Source organism: Rhinolophus ferrumequinum, chromosome 19, assembly GCF_004115265.2.
Source record: "Rhinolophus ferrumequinum isolate MPI-CBG mRhiFer1 chromosome 19, mRhiFer1_v1.p, whole genome shotgun sequence".
Classification (NCBI taxonomy): Eukaryota; Metazoa; Chordata; class Mammalia; order Chiroptera; family Rhinolophidae; genus Rhinolophus; species Rhinolophus ferrumequinum.
This window is the reverse complement of record NC_046302.1, coordinates 19,198,297-19,213,375: the sequence shown is the minus strand read 5'-3', so window position 1 is coordinate 19,213,375 and position 15,079 is coordinate 19,198,297. Positions and strand designations below refer to the sequence as shown.

Sequence of the window (15,079 nt, the reverse complement as noted above, 5' to 3'; positions counted from 1 at the left end):
GATGAATTTTTGCAACATTTTCTTCAGTTCTGCTCATTAGTGGCCGCCCTGACCTCTCTTCATCAGTGACGTGTTTTCTCCTCTCAGAAAAATGTTTAATCCGTTTGTACACTGCTGTTTTCTTCATGGCATTATCTCCATAAACTTGGACTAACATGTCTCTTATTTTATTTCCATGCTTGCCAAGTTTAACAAGAAATTTAACGTTTGTTCATTGCTCTAATTTAAGCTCAGATATTCTTGCGACAGCACTCAAAAACACCCCAAAACAATAATGAACGTCACTCAGCAAGACACTGCCAAACGTCGACAGACACACAGCTGTGAGACACTGATATATCAAGGTTATGAAACCTTAATGAGCTATTTGTACAGTGTTGCCAATGTAAGTCCATGGTGGCAAGTCTGCGAACATAATTGTCAGACCTCAGATATCTATGTGTCCTTCTAGTTGTTTAATAGTTTTAGCTCCTACATTTAGGTTTTTTAATTCACTTTGGCTTAATATTGTATATGGTATGAGGTAGACTCCATTAACATTTATTAATATGGTTAGATTTACCTCTGCCATTTTGCATTTTGTTTTCTATGTTTCATGTGTTTTTGTTCCTCTATTCCTCCTTTATTGCCTTCTTTTAATTAAATGGATATTTTCTAGTGTTGCACTTTACTTCCTTTAATGACTTTTCAATTAATTTTTGAGTCATCATCTTAGTGGTTGCTCTGGAGCTTACAAAATACATCTAATCAGAATGTATTTCAGATTTATATTAACTTAGTTCCAGTGACGTACAGAAAACTTACTCCTATATAGCTCCAATCCCGTCCCCATTTTTTGTGCTATTATTGTTATACATATTATGTCTATATAGCTTAAAACCCAACAATATATTGTTATAATTGGTAATTTATATAACCTATGTCTTTAAAAAAAACTGATAGAAGAAAAGAGAGCAAGTATATATTTATAGAGTGTCTTACTAAACATTCTCATTTATCCTTCCTGGTTCTCTTTATTACTTCCTGTGGATTTCCTGTCATGTCCTTACTCCAGTACAGCTTTGTTCTCACCCACCCAGCTTCTTTGTGCTATCATTGTGAAATATATTACATTTCTGTATGTTATAGGCATAACAACATATACTGTGTTTCCCTGAAAATAAGACCTACCTGGACCATCAGCTCTAATGCGTCTATTGGAGCAAAAATTAATATAAAAACTGATTTTATTTTAATATAAGACCCGGTCTTACATAATATAAGACTGGATCTTATTTTAATATAAGACCCAGTAATATAATATAATATAATACTGGGCCTTATATTAATTTTTGCTCCAAAAGACACATTAGAGCTGATGGTCTGTCTAGGTCTTATTTTCGGGGAAACACGGTATGCATGTATGTATACAGTCTTGTACAATTTCTTTTAAAATAAATAAAGACAAGAAAGGATAAAAATTTGCAATTCTACTGTCTTTTTAATTACTTACTATTATGGACTGAATATGTTCCCCAAAAAACAGGAAGAGAAGGTTAAAGCTTTACCTCCAAGGAGAATGTATTTGGAAATAGGGTCTTTAAGGAGGTAATTATAAGCTTAAATGAGAACATACGAATGGGGCCCTAATCCTACAGGACAGGTGTCCTTATAAGAAAAGGATGAGACACCAGATATCTCTCCCTCTCTCCACATGCACAGAGGAAAGGTCATGTGAGGATACAGGGGAAAGATAGCCATCTGTAGCTAGGAAGAGAGTACCACCAGAAATTAAAGCTTCTGGCACCTTGATTGTGGATTTCTAGCCTCCAGAACTGTGAGAAAATAAATGCCTGTTGTTTAAGTCACCAAGACTGTGGTATCTTATTACAGTATCCCAAGCTGACTAATACACCTCCATAATTACTTTCACCAACACTCTTTATTTTTGCATGTGGATTCCAATTACTCTCTGGGGTCGATTGTTTTTGGCCTGAAGAACCTCCTTTAATATTTCTTGTAAGGCAGGTCTGCTAGCTGCATTTCTCTCAGTTTTTGTTAATAAGAGAATGCCTTGATTTTGAAAGATAATTTTGAAGAGTATAAGATTTTTGGTTAATAATTTTTACTTCTGTTCTTAGAATATGTGTTGCCACTGACTTCTAAGCCTCCATTGTTTCAGATGAGAAGTCAGTTAATATTCTATCTGAGGTTCCCTTGTATGTGGTGACTCATTTTTCTTTTGCTGCTCTCAAGATTTTCTCTTTGTCTTTGTCTTTCAACATTTAAACTATGATGTGTCTGAGTGTGGATCTCTTGGTATTTATCTTGCTTGGAGTTTATTGAGGTTCTTAGGTGTATAGGCTGTTATTCATCAGATTTGGGGAGTTTTCTGCCATTATTTCTTTGACGATTTTTTTCTGGCCCTTTCTCTCTCTCATTATTTTCTGATGTTCCCAGAACATATGTCAGTGCACTTAATGGTGTCCCATATTTCTCTGAGGTTCTGTTCATTTGTCTTCCTTCTTGTTCTCTCTGTTTTTCAGACTGAATAATCTCTAATAACCTGTCATCAAGTTTGCTGATTCTTCCGCCAGCTCAAATCTACTCTGGAATCCCTCTAGTGAATTTTTCATTCCAATTATACTTTTCAACTACAGAATTTTCATTTAGCTTTTTAAAATAATTTCTATCTTTTCACCGATATTCTCTATTTGATGAGAGTCATGATATCTTCCTTTAATTAATTAAACATGGTTTTCTTTAGTTCTTTGCACATTTATAATAACTGTTTTGGTCTGCTAAGTCCACCATCTGAGCCTATTCAAAAGCAGTTTCTATTGCCTGCTTTTTTTCTGTATGGATCATACTTCCCCGTTTCTTTGCACATCTCTTTTTTTTTTTAAAAGAAACTGGACATTTTATGTATTGTATTGTAGCAACTCTGGCTGACCCACCACCACCAGGCTTGTTGTTATCATTCAGTTGGTTGGTTATCTGTTTAATGACTTGGCTGAACTAATTCTGCAAAGTCTGTTTCACCTGCAATGTTCAGTCTCTGATGTTCCTACTCAGATTTTCCCCCTGTTTTTGTCTTCTGGCCTGGCTACCTCAGGGTCACTCCTGGGTCAGTACAAGTAATTTATTGGTTGAAGGTGGTGCTTAAACTTCCTTAGCCAGTCATATTTTTACCCTTTCCCACTGGATATATGTGTGGCTTGTAGGATGCTATCAAAGTTTGGGGAGTTTACATTTTCCCCCATAGGTTCAGCCAGAAATGACTAGTTTAGATTTGCCTCTGTAATCTCTGCTGAGAGGGCATCATACAGTTCTAGAAGGGCAGGGATAGCTATGATATTATTTTTAAGCTTGATTCACTAGGAGTTGCCCTGTGTCAGAACAGCCTGTTAGAGGTTGTGCTTAAACCTCCTGTGCTAATGAGGCTTCCACCCTGTTGATGGATTTATGAGCAGCTTGGGGTGTTTTTGAGTCTGCCCCATATCTTGCTCAGATTTCGCCTGAGGGGGTACAGCCTAGTGCATGAATACAACTTCTTTTACCTCCACATTTATCTGTGATACCACATAGGCTCTTTTTGGCTGCACGCTCTCTGATTCTATTAATCTGCTGGCTGCTCTGCAGTTTTGCTTGTGTCAGAGTTACCAGCCTCCTTTTAAGTGTTATACACCAAGATCCACATTGTTTTCCCACAATACCTTTAGGTATGGAGTTCTCTACTCTGTTTAAACAGCCAGTCCCCTCAGACAAAGCTTCAGAACTCTTTATCATTATGACCCACGTTTCCTCCTGGCTCTGCAGAACCACTGTGCCACCAGAGGTGAAGATGAGGATCTACTTTTATTGAAATGACTCTCTGCCCTACAACGAACCACTGGGGGAGACAGTGGTCTTCTCAGCTCGCCTACACTAGCTTGGAACCACCACTCTATGGGCCAGTTGGGGTGGAGTGATCGGGGCCCCAGTATACTCAGCCTGCAGCGTTTGGTGTAGAGTCTCCACCATACGAATGGGAGCTGGGTGGGAAAAGAGAGACCTGGTCCCCTCTGCTGAGTCTGCCTGGAACAGACTTCTGCAGCAAAGGGCAGGAGCAGTTAGAAATGCCAGCAGCCTACCCCTCCTGAAGTGACTCCGTAGCCTCAGACTGGGAGTTTGGAAGAGAATGAACCGCCGTCTTCTTGGATGTACCTGCCCAGGGTAGAGAGTTGAGGGTGGGGATAATGGAGCGCTAATATCATAAGTTCGCGAACTTTGTTGCCACAATGTTGCTAACCTTTTTTGATATCAGAGGGATTCTTCATTATGAATTTGTACCAACTGGACAAACAGTTAACCAAGTTTACTAGTTCGAAGTGCTGAAAAGGCTGTGTGAAAAGTTAGACGACCTGAACTTTTCGCCAACAATTCGTGGCTCTTGCATCACAACCGTGCACCAGCGCACACGGCACTGTCTGCGAGGGAGTTTTTAGCCAATGAACAAATAACTTTGTTGAAAAACCCTCCCTACTCCCCTGATCTGGCCCCAAATGACTCCTTTCTTTACCCAAAGGTGAAGGAAATATTGAAAAGAAGATATTTTGATGACATTCAGGACATCAAGGGTAATACAATGACAGCTCTGATGGCCATTCCAGAAAAAGAGTTCCAAAATTGCTTTGAAGGGTGGACTAGGTGCTGGCGTTGGTGCATAGCTTCCCAAGGGGAGTTCTTTGAAGGTGACCATGGTGATATTCAGCAATGAGGTGTGTAGTACTTTTTCTAGGATGAGTTTGCAAACTTAATTGTCATACTTCATAGATTCATTGTTCTTACAGAAATTGAGATTTTTCTGAAATAAATGTTTCTTCATTTGCTGTGTGCTCTTAGGACAATTTCTAGAGACTTTAAATGAGTTTTTAAAATTTTTCACCAAGTAAAGTTTTATTTTGCTGGAGAGAGGGTTTACTGAGCTCCTTACTCAGTTGTTCTGGAAGTCTCACTTACCTTCTATTTTATTCTGAATACACCTTTGCATTTTCTACCTGCCTTAAAATGATTTGTTCTACTAGTGAAGAAATGTGGAAAAGGGCATTCTTAAAATGTTGTATTACTCTTTACCTTTGAATCCGTAAACACAAAGGCACAATCTGACAACCTTGCCCAAGTGAATGACTAGGTTAAAATATTTTTAATTTATTCTACCAGAATAATTCTGTAGTTGTGGCTAGTACAGAGGAGGAAAAAAGGAAAACCTTTGAGATACTGATCCCCGAGGATAGTTTGCTTTTGCTAAAAAGATGGCAGCTAAAGTAAAACTAACATGATTGTCAGTAGGTTAAGTAGAAAATTAACATGAGATACTCTTGTCTGCTCCTTGCCCCTAAAAAGCTTATAGTTAAGATATAATTGAGGGAGTGTCCAAAAAAACAAAAGGTGCCTAGATAATGCTTACCTGTAATAGACCCTGTTTAATATTTGGTGGAGCAGAATGAGATAAATAACTTGGCTGACCCAACGCTTCTCCTCCTGTTTTTGTTGCATAGACCTCATCTTCACTACATGTAATCTTGCCTACTCTCAGTATTAGCTCCTCTAAGCTTGGACTCTAGTGGACATCTGAACTGTAAGGCCTCTGTCCCACCTCCCTTCTGCTAGTTCTTCATGTTGTCAATGAGACACTCAGTGTCTCCAACTTAAAATATAAACGTAGGCATCCTCAGCTTGTACTCCAACACTTCATTATTTGGGAGATCTTCCCACAGAGACAATGTGATATACAAAGACGAGGTTATCACCCCAGACCACAAAGCCCATTTGGCACAAGATCCACCTCTAGTGTGATTCACACGGTTCAAAAATTAGCAACACATGTGCTGATGTTTCCATGGAAAACGCCTTGGGCTTTCCAACTTCTAATACTAAATTTCTCTGGTTGAAGCCAAGGCAGAGAAAGAAAAGATACCCCCTTCCTTTCCTTACCTTCCCACCTGCCAGGTGACCAAATCTCTGGGCAGTGACTGCCAAGAGCTTCTGAGGTCCCAGAGGGGCAAAGGCTGAGAAGTGGAGATAAAGGATAGAGGTCCATGAACAGGGCATGCCAGAGGGCAGGAGGAAAAGGAGGGGCTTGGGATATGACACACGGACATCTATACAAACAGGGAGATGAAACACTATTGGGGCTGCAGGTTCTTAAAATGATGCAGAGGGCAAAATGGGGCAGAAGGCATAACAGCTGCCATACAAGTGAGTGCTTCCAGGGTATCGGAGCTTTACATGTCAGAACATATGTAACCTGCACAGCACATTACTGAGGAACAGAATTGTTAAGTAAGTTGCCCACGTTGGTAGCCAGTGCGAAACTTGCTCTTTGCCACTTTGTCCACCAGCTCCCATATAGGTTTTTCCTGCTTCCGTCCCATATGCACAGTTCCTTATGTCACTTACCTTGCAGGAAAGATGGCTCAAAGCAATTCTAACCTTAAACAGAGGCTGGAAAGCTAGAAACAGCACTTCCCAGAGCCTTCTGAAGTGGGGTACTGGATGCCTGGATGCCAACTGGGTTGGCAAATAAGAAGTGCCTTCCTGTGGCTTGTTGAGAGTTTCTGCAGCTGTGCCCTGTATGGCTTCCTGGGTGCCAAGAGATGGCCATGGAGGCAGCAGGACTGCAGTTCTTCTATCCTCGAGCTGCACTACAGCAGTCTGGGCTTAATACTCAGCCATTCTATTGGGAGCCCTTAACAACTCGGGTTAGCACCTAATTACCTATATCAAGTCCCTGTCTGTTTATAATACCTGCAGTGGTGTTTAGCTCCTGCCCTGAGCCCCGACTGATAACTTTCTCTTCTTCTTTCCCCTCTCTTTCCCTACATCAGCCACTGGAAGAAGAATAATGGTAGGGAGTGGAGAGGAAGCAGAAAAGAATTTGGGCAAATCCATCCATTCATGTGCTCATTCACCCTTCCCATTTACCACGCACCTATTATGCACTATGGACCAGGCCAGACACCTCTTCCTCCTGCCTGCCGTGCTCCTTAGGATGGGATACTAGCACACAGAACAGTGGGGAGGGAGGAGTTTGTGGTTTGTGCATGCTGTTCCTCTCCCTGGAATGCCCTGCCTCCTCTCCTTGTCTGCCTGGCAAGTTCCTAAATACTGCTTGGGTACCACCTTCTCTCCAGAGCCAAGATTTGCACCTTGTCACCTGACTCCAAAGCCGCTGTGCTTGATCACCAGGGAGGAGGCAAGGTGGTTTGAAAAACAAAAGAAGGGAGGTGACATGGCAAATGTAAGAGGACACATGGCCCATGTAACACACATATATAAACCAGGGGATCGTTTATTGAACTGTAGGCCACACAGCTCCGCCAGAAAGAACCTCTTCATTTCCTCAGGAGGAAATTTATCTTGGGGGATGAACGATCACAGTGCAATGTGTTGCCCACTTACCTTGGCAAATAGGGAAGGAGTAGAAACCTGAGCGGCAGGCATCACACCGAGGGCCCTCAACCCCAGGACGGCACAGGCACCTTCCATGGGCATCACATATTTCGGGGAGCACTCCTTCCAAGTTACAGTCACATCCTGTGAAGGAGAAGGGTCTTTCAGAGGCGTTCCCCTCCTCCATCCCTTTGTCAGTCTCTCCTTACCCCCAGGTTTCCAAAGCATGAAGACCACATCTCAAAGAGAAATAAAACAAGGGTTCAGGAAAGGTCAGAGACGCCACCAAGAATCATCCAGAGTGGGGATTCATTTGCAAAAGAGCTACAATCTTTTAACACCTACCCTTGTGGAAACACTTTATTTTTTTCCAAATCTGAGCCTTGCACAGTAAAACTTCAATTTAACAGATTTCTGTCTAATGACAATCTTGAATGAAACATATGTTTCATTCTACCTTCCAGGTTTTACCAGAAAAGAAACAAACATAAATGTAGCCCTACTATGTGCCAGCTGTGGCTTTTAGGGGCTTCACTCAGATTGCCTCACTTAATCCTCCAGGCAGGAGGCCTTCCCATCAGTCAGGCTGCTTCCAAGCCGCAAACAAGTGCTTTGCTACCTCAGGACCTTTGCTCTGTCCCTTCCCTTTGCCTGTAATGCCCCTCCCCTGGTTCTCCTCGTCCTTCAGGTCTCAGTCCAACGTCAACTCCTAGGAAGGTCTTCCCCAACCAACTTGTGCAAATGGGCTCCCCGCTCCTCTCCTATTCTCTATCTTAGCTGTATTTGTCTTTCATAGCACTTTCATTACTGAAATCGTGACTTGCTTTAACCAACAGAATGAGGTGACAGTGCTAGTGTGGGATTTCTGAACCCAGGTCACAAATAGGCTTTTTGGTTCCCACTTTCACCTTCTGGGAACCCTAACACCACCACGTGAGGCACCCAGTCTGGCCTCTTTGAGGATGAAAGACCACATGGAGAGAGATGTCCAGCTGTCCCCACGTACCCTCCAACAAGTCCAGCAGAAAGACTGCACAGCTAACCCACACAATTGTGAGAAATAACCCTTGTTGTTTTAAGCCACTAAGTTTTGGGGTGATTTACTGCACAGCAATAGATGAGTGAAACACATAATTCAGGGCCCCCAGTGCCATCGTATAGTATTTCTCAAAAAAATAAACATTTCTCAAACAGACAGGGCTCTTGTCTGACTTCATTATGAATGAATAAAAAACAAAGTCAAGCAGGAGCCCTGGAAGGTAGGTAAGAATTTTAAAGTTAATGGAAAAGATGCTCAGAAAGGTTAATTAACTTACCCAAGGTCACACAGCCAGAAAAGCAGAGTCACAATTTGAACCCAGGTCTGTCTGATTCTAAAGTCCATGCTCTTTCTATTATACTAAGAATACAAACTGATAACTGATTTTAAAAGCCACATTTAAGGTATGGCCTAGATAAGTATACATATTCAAAATCAATCTCATATTTAAAACATCTAATGTCTATCAAGAACATTCACGTCTAAATCTGCAACATGGTCCCTTAATGAATATCCTGAAAGAGTCAAAGATTTGACTGGGTTCACCCTACTTATGAAGGAAGGGAGGTATCACGCATTTTAGAAAGGTTTTCTGCAAGGGTTAAAATAATAGATAATTCGAATAGTTAGCCAAATCCCACTCCTTCCCCTTTGCCCTAAACCCTTCACCTTTCAGATAAAAGGTTAATAACACAGTTGTGGAATAATGTTTTTTTCTAATACAGTAATTAAGAAAAAAGATCAGGGTAAATCAGAACAACTTTACAGTCTTTCATAATCTCTAACTTGTTCATACCTAAATCGAACAGTCGCCTAATTTGGCAAAAGGGGCGCTGGACGTGTCCAAGGGCACATTCCTCACAAGACAAGCCTCGGACCCCAGGCTGGCATGAGCCCTGCCCTGATGTTCCTCACAGCTGCCATACAAGGTCTTGGTGCGATGGCCCTGTAGGCTGAGAACACCGCCGGGAAAGGGAAAGCTCTACTGTCAAATACAGTCTTAGCATTAAACCAGGCTTTGGAATTAAGTAAGAAACTTGAACTTTACGTTGACGTTAAGGTCCAAGGAATCCTGATTTACAACCATTTGGAAACAGAAAGAAACCATCTAGTACCTATGCATTTAAAATACTGTTTCTGAAATTCACTTTTCAACATGTCCTCTTCCTTTTCTAGCAAGTAGTCCCACACAGTGCCAGAGGCAGACCCCTCTGGGGCCCCTCCCCTTCACCCCCCACACCTACCGTCCATCACCAGTCACAGTGATTACATCTCAGGAAAGTCCCTGGAATCCTCCTCTCCTTCCAGAGTTCCAGAGCCTTCCTTCAGGATCTCATCCTCTTTACCGGGATTATTTCAACAGCCTCCCAACAAGGCTGTCTGTTTCCCATCTTGCCCCTTCCAATTCACTCTCCATCCTGGGATCAAGAGCGATCTTTCTTTTCATATCACTTTCCAGTTTAAATCCCTCAAAGCTGACCCAATGCCTTCATGACACAATCCAAAGCCCTGGACATGTGTGACATAACAGACCCTTCAAAATCATCCAGGCTGCCAGTAGCCCACACGGCACCTTTCCACAAACCAGAAAAAGGTGTCCCTTCCTCAAGATGCTTTCCTGTCACTTGCTGTAAAATCATCATCATAAATGTACAAATCTGCAATGTCCTCAAAGGACATCGCACCCACTCAGATGAGGTGCAGTGGTGACCCGTAACCTGCATAGCCCAGCCTGGCTGCCCACTCTGGTCTTTTCCTATTCCTTTCCTCTCCCTACCCCACGATTCACTTCTTCCACTCCTTCGCCCTTCCGCACGATTCAGTCCCAATGACCTACCTGCCATCCCCTCTCCTATCCCCATGTCTTCTTTTAGCTGCCCCTCTGCCTGGCTAACTCGTTCATGCTCCAAGACTCAGCTCAGATGCCGCCCCCTCCTGCTCTGGGGAAGCTCTTCCAGAGCCCTCTCCTTCCTTCCTTTCCTTCCTTCCTTCCTTCCTTCCTTCCTTCCTTCCTTCCTTCCTTCCTTCCTTCCCACCTACTTTCTTGCCTTCCCTCTCTCCCTTCTTCTGTAAGGGGCTGTAAGGATGCCCCTTCTATCCAATCTCATGGCTTTGTATTCTTGGCTGATCATAGCATTAACTCCCGCCACCATAACTGTTTACCTGTGTGTTTCCTGCAGGATTGGGAGCTTCCAGGGAGCAGGGACTGTGCAGTTGCCTTGTCATTGCCTAGTACAGAGTAGGCACTTAATAGAAGTTTGAAGAATGAAGAATATGCTAAATATTGAAGACTAAAATTCTCTTCAGTAAACACCATTCCTTGAATTCTATTTGATTGACATCTACACAGCGCTTCCAAACTGAGCTATCAGGATTCGTGTGTCCCTCTCTAAGCCTTACCTGGCAGGTCTCCATGCCAACAGGGACTGCCCCACCCTGCCGGGCAGATAAAATGCCCACCCAGGGACACAGCCAGGAAAGCATGCCCCAGTGGCTGTCGCTCCAACCTCAGAGTTCTCATCCTTAGTCCCAACCAAACTGACCTCAAAATTTTGGCAATGGCATGTAGTTCCTAATAAAGTGATTGGGGGAATCAAAACCTTTTCACAGCATTTGTCACAAAACCTCCTGGGCACCTGTATCTTCAGGTCAAGAGGGCTGTTTTACATAGGTTGTATCAATCTTCTAAAGTAAGCACCTAGCGTCAATTTGACCAAACCAGCTGGCCGTCTGTGTTAAGATAAAGGTAATAGGATCCTCGCACAGCCGCTGGAGGAGACTGTGCTGGGATTACGAAAGGCAGCATCAGAGGAGAAGCAACACAGCACATTCCCTGTCCTCCTTCCTCTTAGGAAAGGCAGTGTCAGCAGGTTGGGCGGTGAGGAATCCCAGTCATTTCACTGTCAAGTGACTGTTCAAGAAGGAGCTTTGAGAGGAAGACCGTGGTAGTCAACTATAAAACTATCAATCCTGGCATGGTTTTCTAAGAATGGAGTTAAGGGGAGAAATGTAAGGATGAATTATGTATTAGTGTGTTTCATAAAATGTTGTTTATAATACAATTGAAAAAAAAATATATAAAAAAAAAATAAAGTAAGCACCTAGCGTCTTTCTGCAAGCTGGCGATTTTACTTGTACCTACTCTTTCCTTGAACTTAGAGGAATAAAAGTGTACATGTGCCTTTAGGCTAGTGTCTCTCTAAAGTGTATGCTGTCTGTATGTTCTTATTTTCAAAAGGAGCCCTTGAAGATGTGTCTATTATGCATTGACCTCCTAAAAATAAATCTTAAGTGGATATAAAACATCACTTGGAGGCAGAGAATCCTAGTAATATTCCTGTTTATGAAATACAATGAAAAACCTGCAAACAACCTGATCTGCAACACTGCTTTGTCCTTTTGCTTCAAAGCTTCAGTGTCTGGAATGGAGCATACGGATTTTCTAGAGCAGTGGTTCTCAATTTTGGCCACGTATTGGAATTTCCTAGTGAAACACCATTGCCTGGGTGTGGAATCTCAAACCCAGAGGTTCTGATACAACCCCAGGATCTGTAAACGATGGCCTGAGCACCAAATACATCCCCGTTTTAGTAAAGTTTTATTGGAATCCAGCTAAGTTTATTCATTTACATATTGTTTATAGTTGTTTTCCCAGTACAACAGCAAAGTTGAGCATTGCAACTTTTCCTACAAAACTGAAAATATTTACTTTCTGACCCTTTACAGGAAAGTTTGCCAACGGCTAAACGGGATTTTTTACTAGCTAGAGAATTGGTTCTTAACAAGAGATATATTAGAATCATCTGGAAAATCTAGATTAAGATCTGAGGTGATACACAGTAATTTATATCTTATAAAAAAAGCTAGGGATTCTAAAACACAGTCTTGTTTAAAAACCACTGTATTAGAAGACATGAACTTATCAATGGGCCTTAAAGAATTAAAATTCTCAGGGGTTGACGGATGCTCGCTATTATCCAATAATATATATCTTCTGGCAGTTGAGATGTTTGTGCTTCTAACGTTCACTGCCAGCAGTTAGGCCCCAAGTTGTTTTTTAAATGCATTAATAAAAGGCCAAATTGAAGTGGATATCAATGCATTCAAATTCCCAAGTAAATCTAGCTGTACTAATTAAGTTTATTTTCCTTGAGGCTATGTTCCAAGCCTTCCCTCATATTTTGTAACAGACATCTGAACTTCCCTTCAAGTTCAATTAAATTTCTTTTCCTGAAGTCACCACCAGTCTAGTTGGGGAGAAAGGGGAATTGAATAACAAAGGGATTACTGTAAAGAGTAAGTGGGAGATCTAAAACATTGTTGTGGCAGAAGGCCAAAGGTGTGTGTTGCAACCAAAGCTCAATAGCTGAGTTCCATTCTCATCAATTAACAAACATTTAAGTAAGTACTTGATTAGACCCACTCTGGGCAGGACACCGTAGGTCCTGTGGGTATTAGAAACCAAGTCAAGCAGAACTGTTGTCCCCAAGTGACCAAGTGTCTGACAAAAACTGGAGTCAATACCCTACACAGTAACACACAGTGCCTTGGTTTGATCAGAGGAGCTGGGTACAGTTAGGGTAGAAGTAGGACACAGCATAGGAAGGTAAACCGGATCACGTTACACCTGACTTCAGGTGAGCCGTTGGTGCTGTCCCGAAATCCTATGACATTCCTCAAGCCTATTCACTCCCCCGCATTCTGGGATGACTCTTTCATACCTTCTCTCTCCTCAACTCCCAGGGCTCCTCCCTAGTCTCACTGTCTGCCTCTGACCTTGATTCGTATTCCACAGAAAAAAAACCAAAAAAGGAACAATCAGAAGAGAGTGTCCACAAACTCCCACCACTGCACCCGCCTGCCTCTCCCCTTCATACAACCCTTCCTGCCTCAATAGATGGCAACATCTTCCTCGTCTGCTCCATCCAAAAGCCTTGTAGTCACCCTTTCTCTCAGATCCCACTTCCAGTCCAGCAATGTCCCGGCAAGTCCTATCAGATTACAACGTCTTCAGATTACATCCACAATCTGTCCACTTCTTGTCACCTCCACTGAGACCTCCTGGGTTTGAGCCACCGTCATCTCTTCCTCATGGACTATGGCAATAGCTTCCCTGTGCCATCTCCTTGCTCTTTCTCTTTTCCCTCTACAATTGGTTTTCAACACAAAAGCCACAAAGATCCATATGCAATGTCACGTCTTGGTGCAAAACTCTCCAGGGTTCCTGTCTCATTCAGAGAAGAATGTTAAGTCTTTGCAGTGGCTGACAAGGGCCTACGTCGGGTCCCCGGAGCTTCCCTTCCTTACCCTTCTCCCCTTCACTTACTCTGCTTTCACACACCTAGTCTCCCTTTTGTTCGGGGAACACCTCCAGCATGCTCTTGCCCCAAGGACTTGGCACTGCTCTCTCCTGTGTCTGGATGCTTCTCCCAGGTGCTTGCAGAGCTGCACTAGGACCTTGCTTGCTAAGCACATTCATAATGGCTCCCTTCACTCCCTGACTCACTCCCTCACTGATGTGTCCTGGGGTCATCTCCCATATAAACGGCCGCACTCATTTCCTTTCTCAGGGTCTCTTTTTTGAAAGATTTTTACTAAAATATAGCTAACTTACAATATGATATTAGTTTCAGGAATACAACACAGTTATTCAATATTTATATACCTAAATAAATGATCACCGTGATAAGTCCAGCAACCATCCTACACTGTACCACGTTATCACAATATTATTGACTATATTCCCTATGCTGTACATTGCATCCCCATGACTTATTTGTTTTATACCTGGAAATTTGAACTTCTCATTACCCGTCACCTTTCCCACTCTTTTCTAATTTTTCAATTACAGTTGACATTCAGTATTATTTATGTTAATTTCAGGTGTACAGCCTAGTGGTTAGACATTTATATAATTTAAGAAGTGATCTCCCTGACTAGTAACTACATGGTACAATACATAGTTATTACCATATTATTGACTATATTCCCTATACTTTACATCCCCAAGACCATTTTGTAATTACCAATTTATACTTCTTAATCTCTTCACCTTTTTCATCCTGCCCCCAAACCCTCCTCCCATCTATCACCCCAATAAATCTAGTACCCATCTGACATCATCCATCATTATTACAATATTATTGAGTATATTCCTTATGCTATACTCTACATCCCCATGACTACTTTGTAACAATCAATTTGTACTTCTTAATCCCTACCCCTTTTTCACCCCCCCAAACCCCCTCCCATCTGGCAACTGTTAACACGTACTCTGTGTCTATGAGTTTGCTCCTGTTTTGTTTGTTTTGTTCTTTAGATTCCACATATAAGCAAAATCACATTTCAACTGTCTTTCTCTGCCTGACATTCTCCACTCAGCACAATATCCTCCAGGTCCATCCATGCCACTGCAGATGGCAAGAACACTCTCCCATCCATGCCTGACAATATTTCATTGTATACTTGGATATGTGTCACCTCCACTTTATCCATTGATCCATTGAGGCAAACCTAGGCTGCCTCCATATCTTGTCCATTGTAAACAACGCTGCAATGAAAATATGGATGCATATGTCCCCTTGAAGTAGTATATTGAGTTTTTTTGGATAAATACCCAGAAGTGGA

General features: G+C 42.1%; 1 protein-coding gene across 1 annotated transcript in view; it reads right to left on the bottom strand.

Annotated features, from left to right (window-relative positions):
- Positions 1–15,079, bottom strand: part of LAMA3 (laminin subunit alpha 3) — a 256,618-nt gene that overhangs the window by 157,571 nt on the left and 83,968 nt on the right. The window contains 1 exon segment of the mRNA XM_033087622.1: positions 7,423–7,557. Within this exon segment, the coding sequence (XP_032943513.1) occupies positions 7,423–7,557 (135 nt within the window).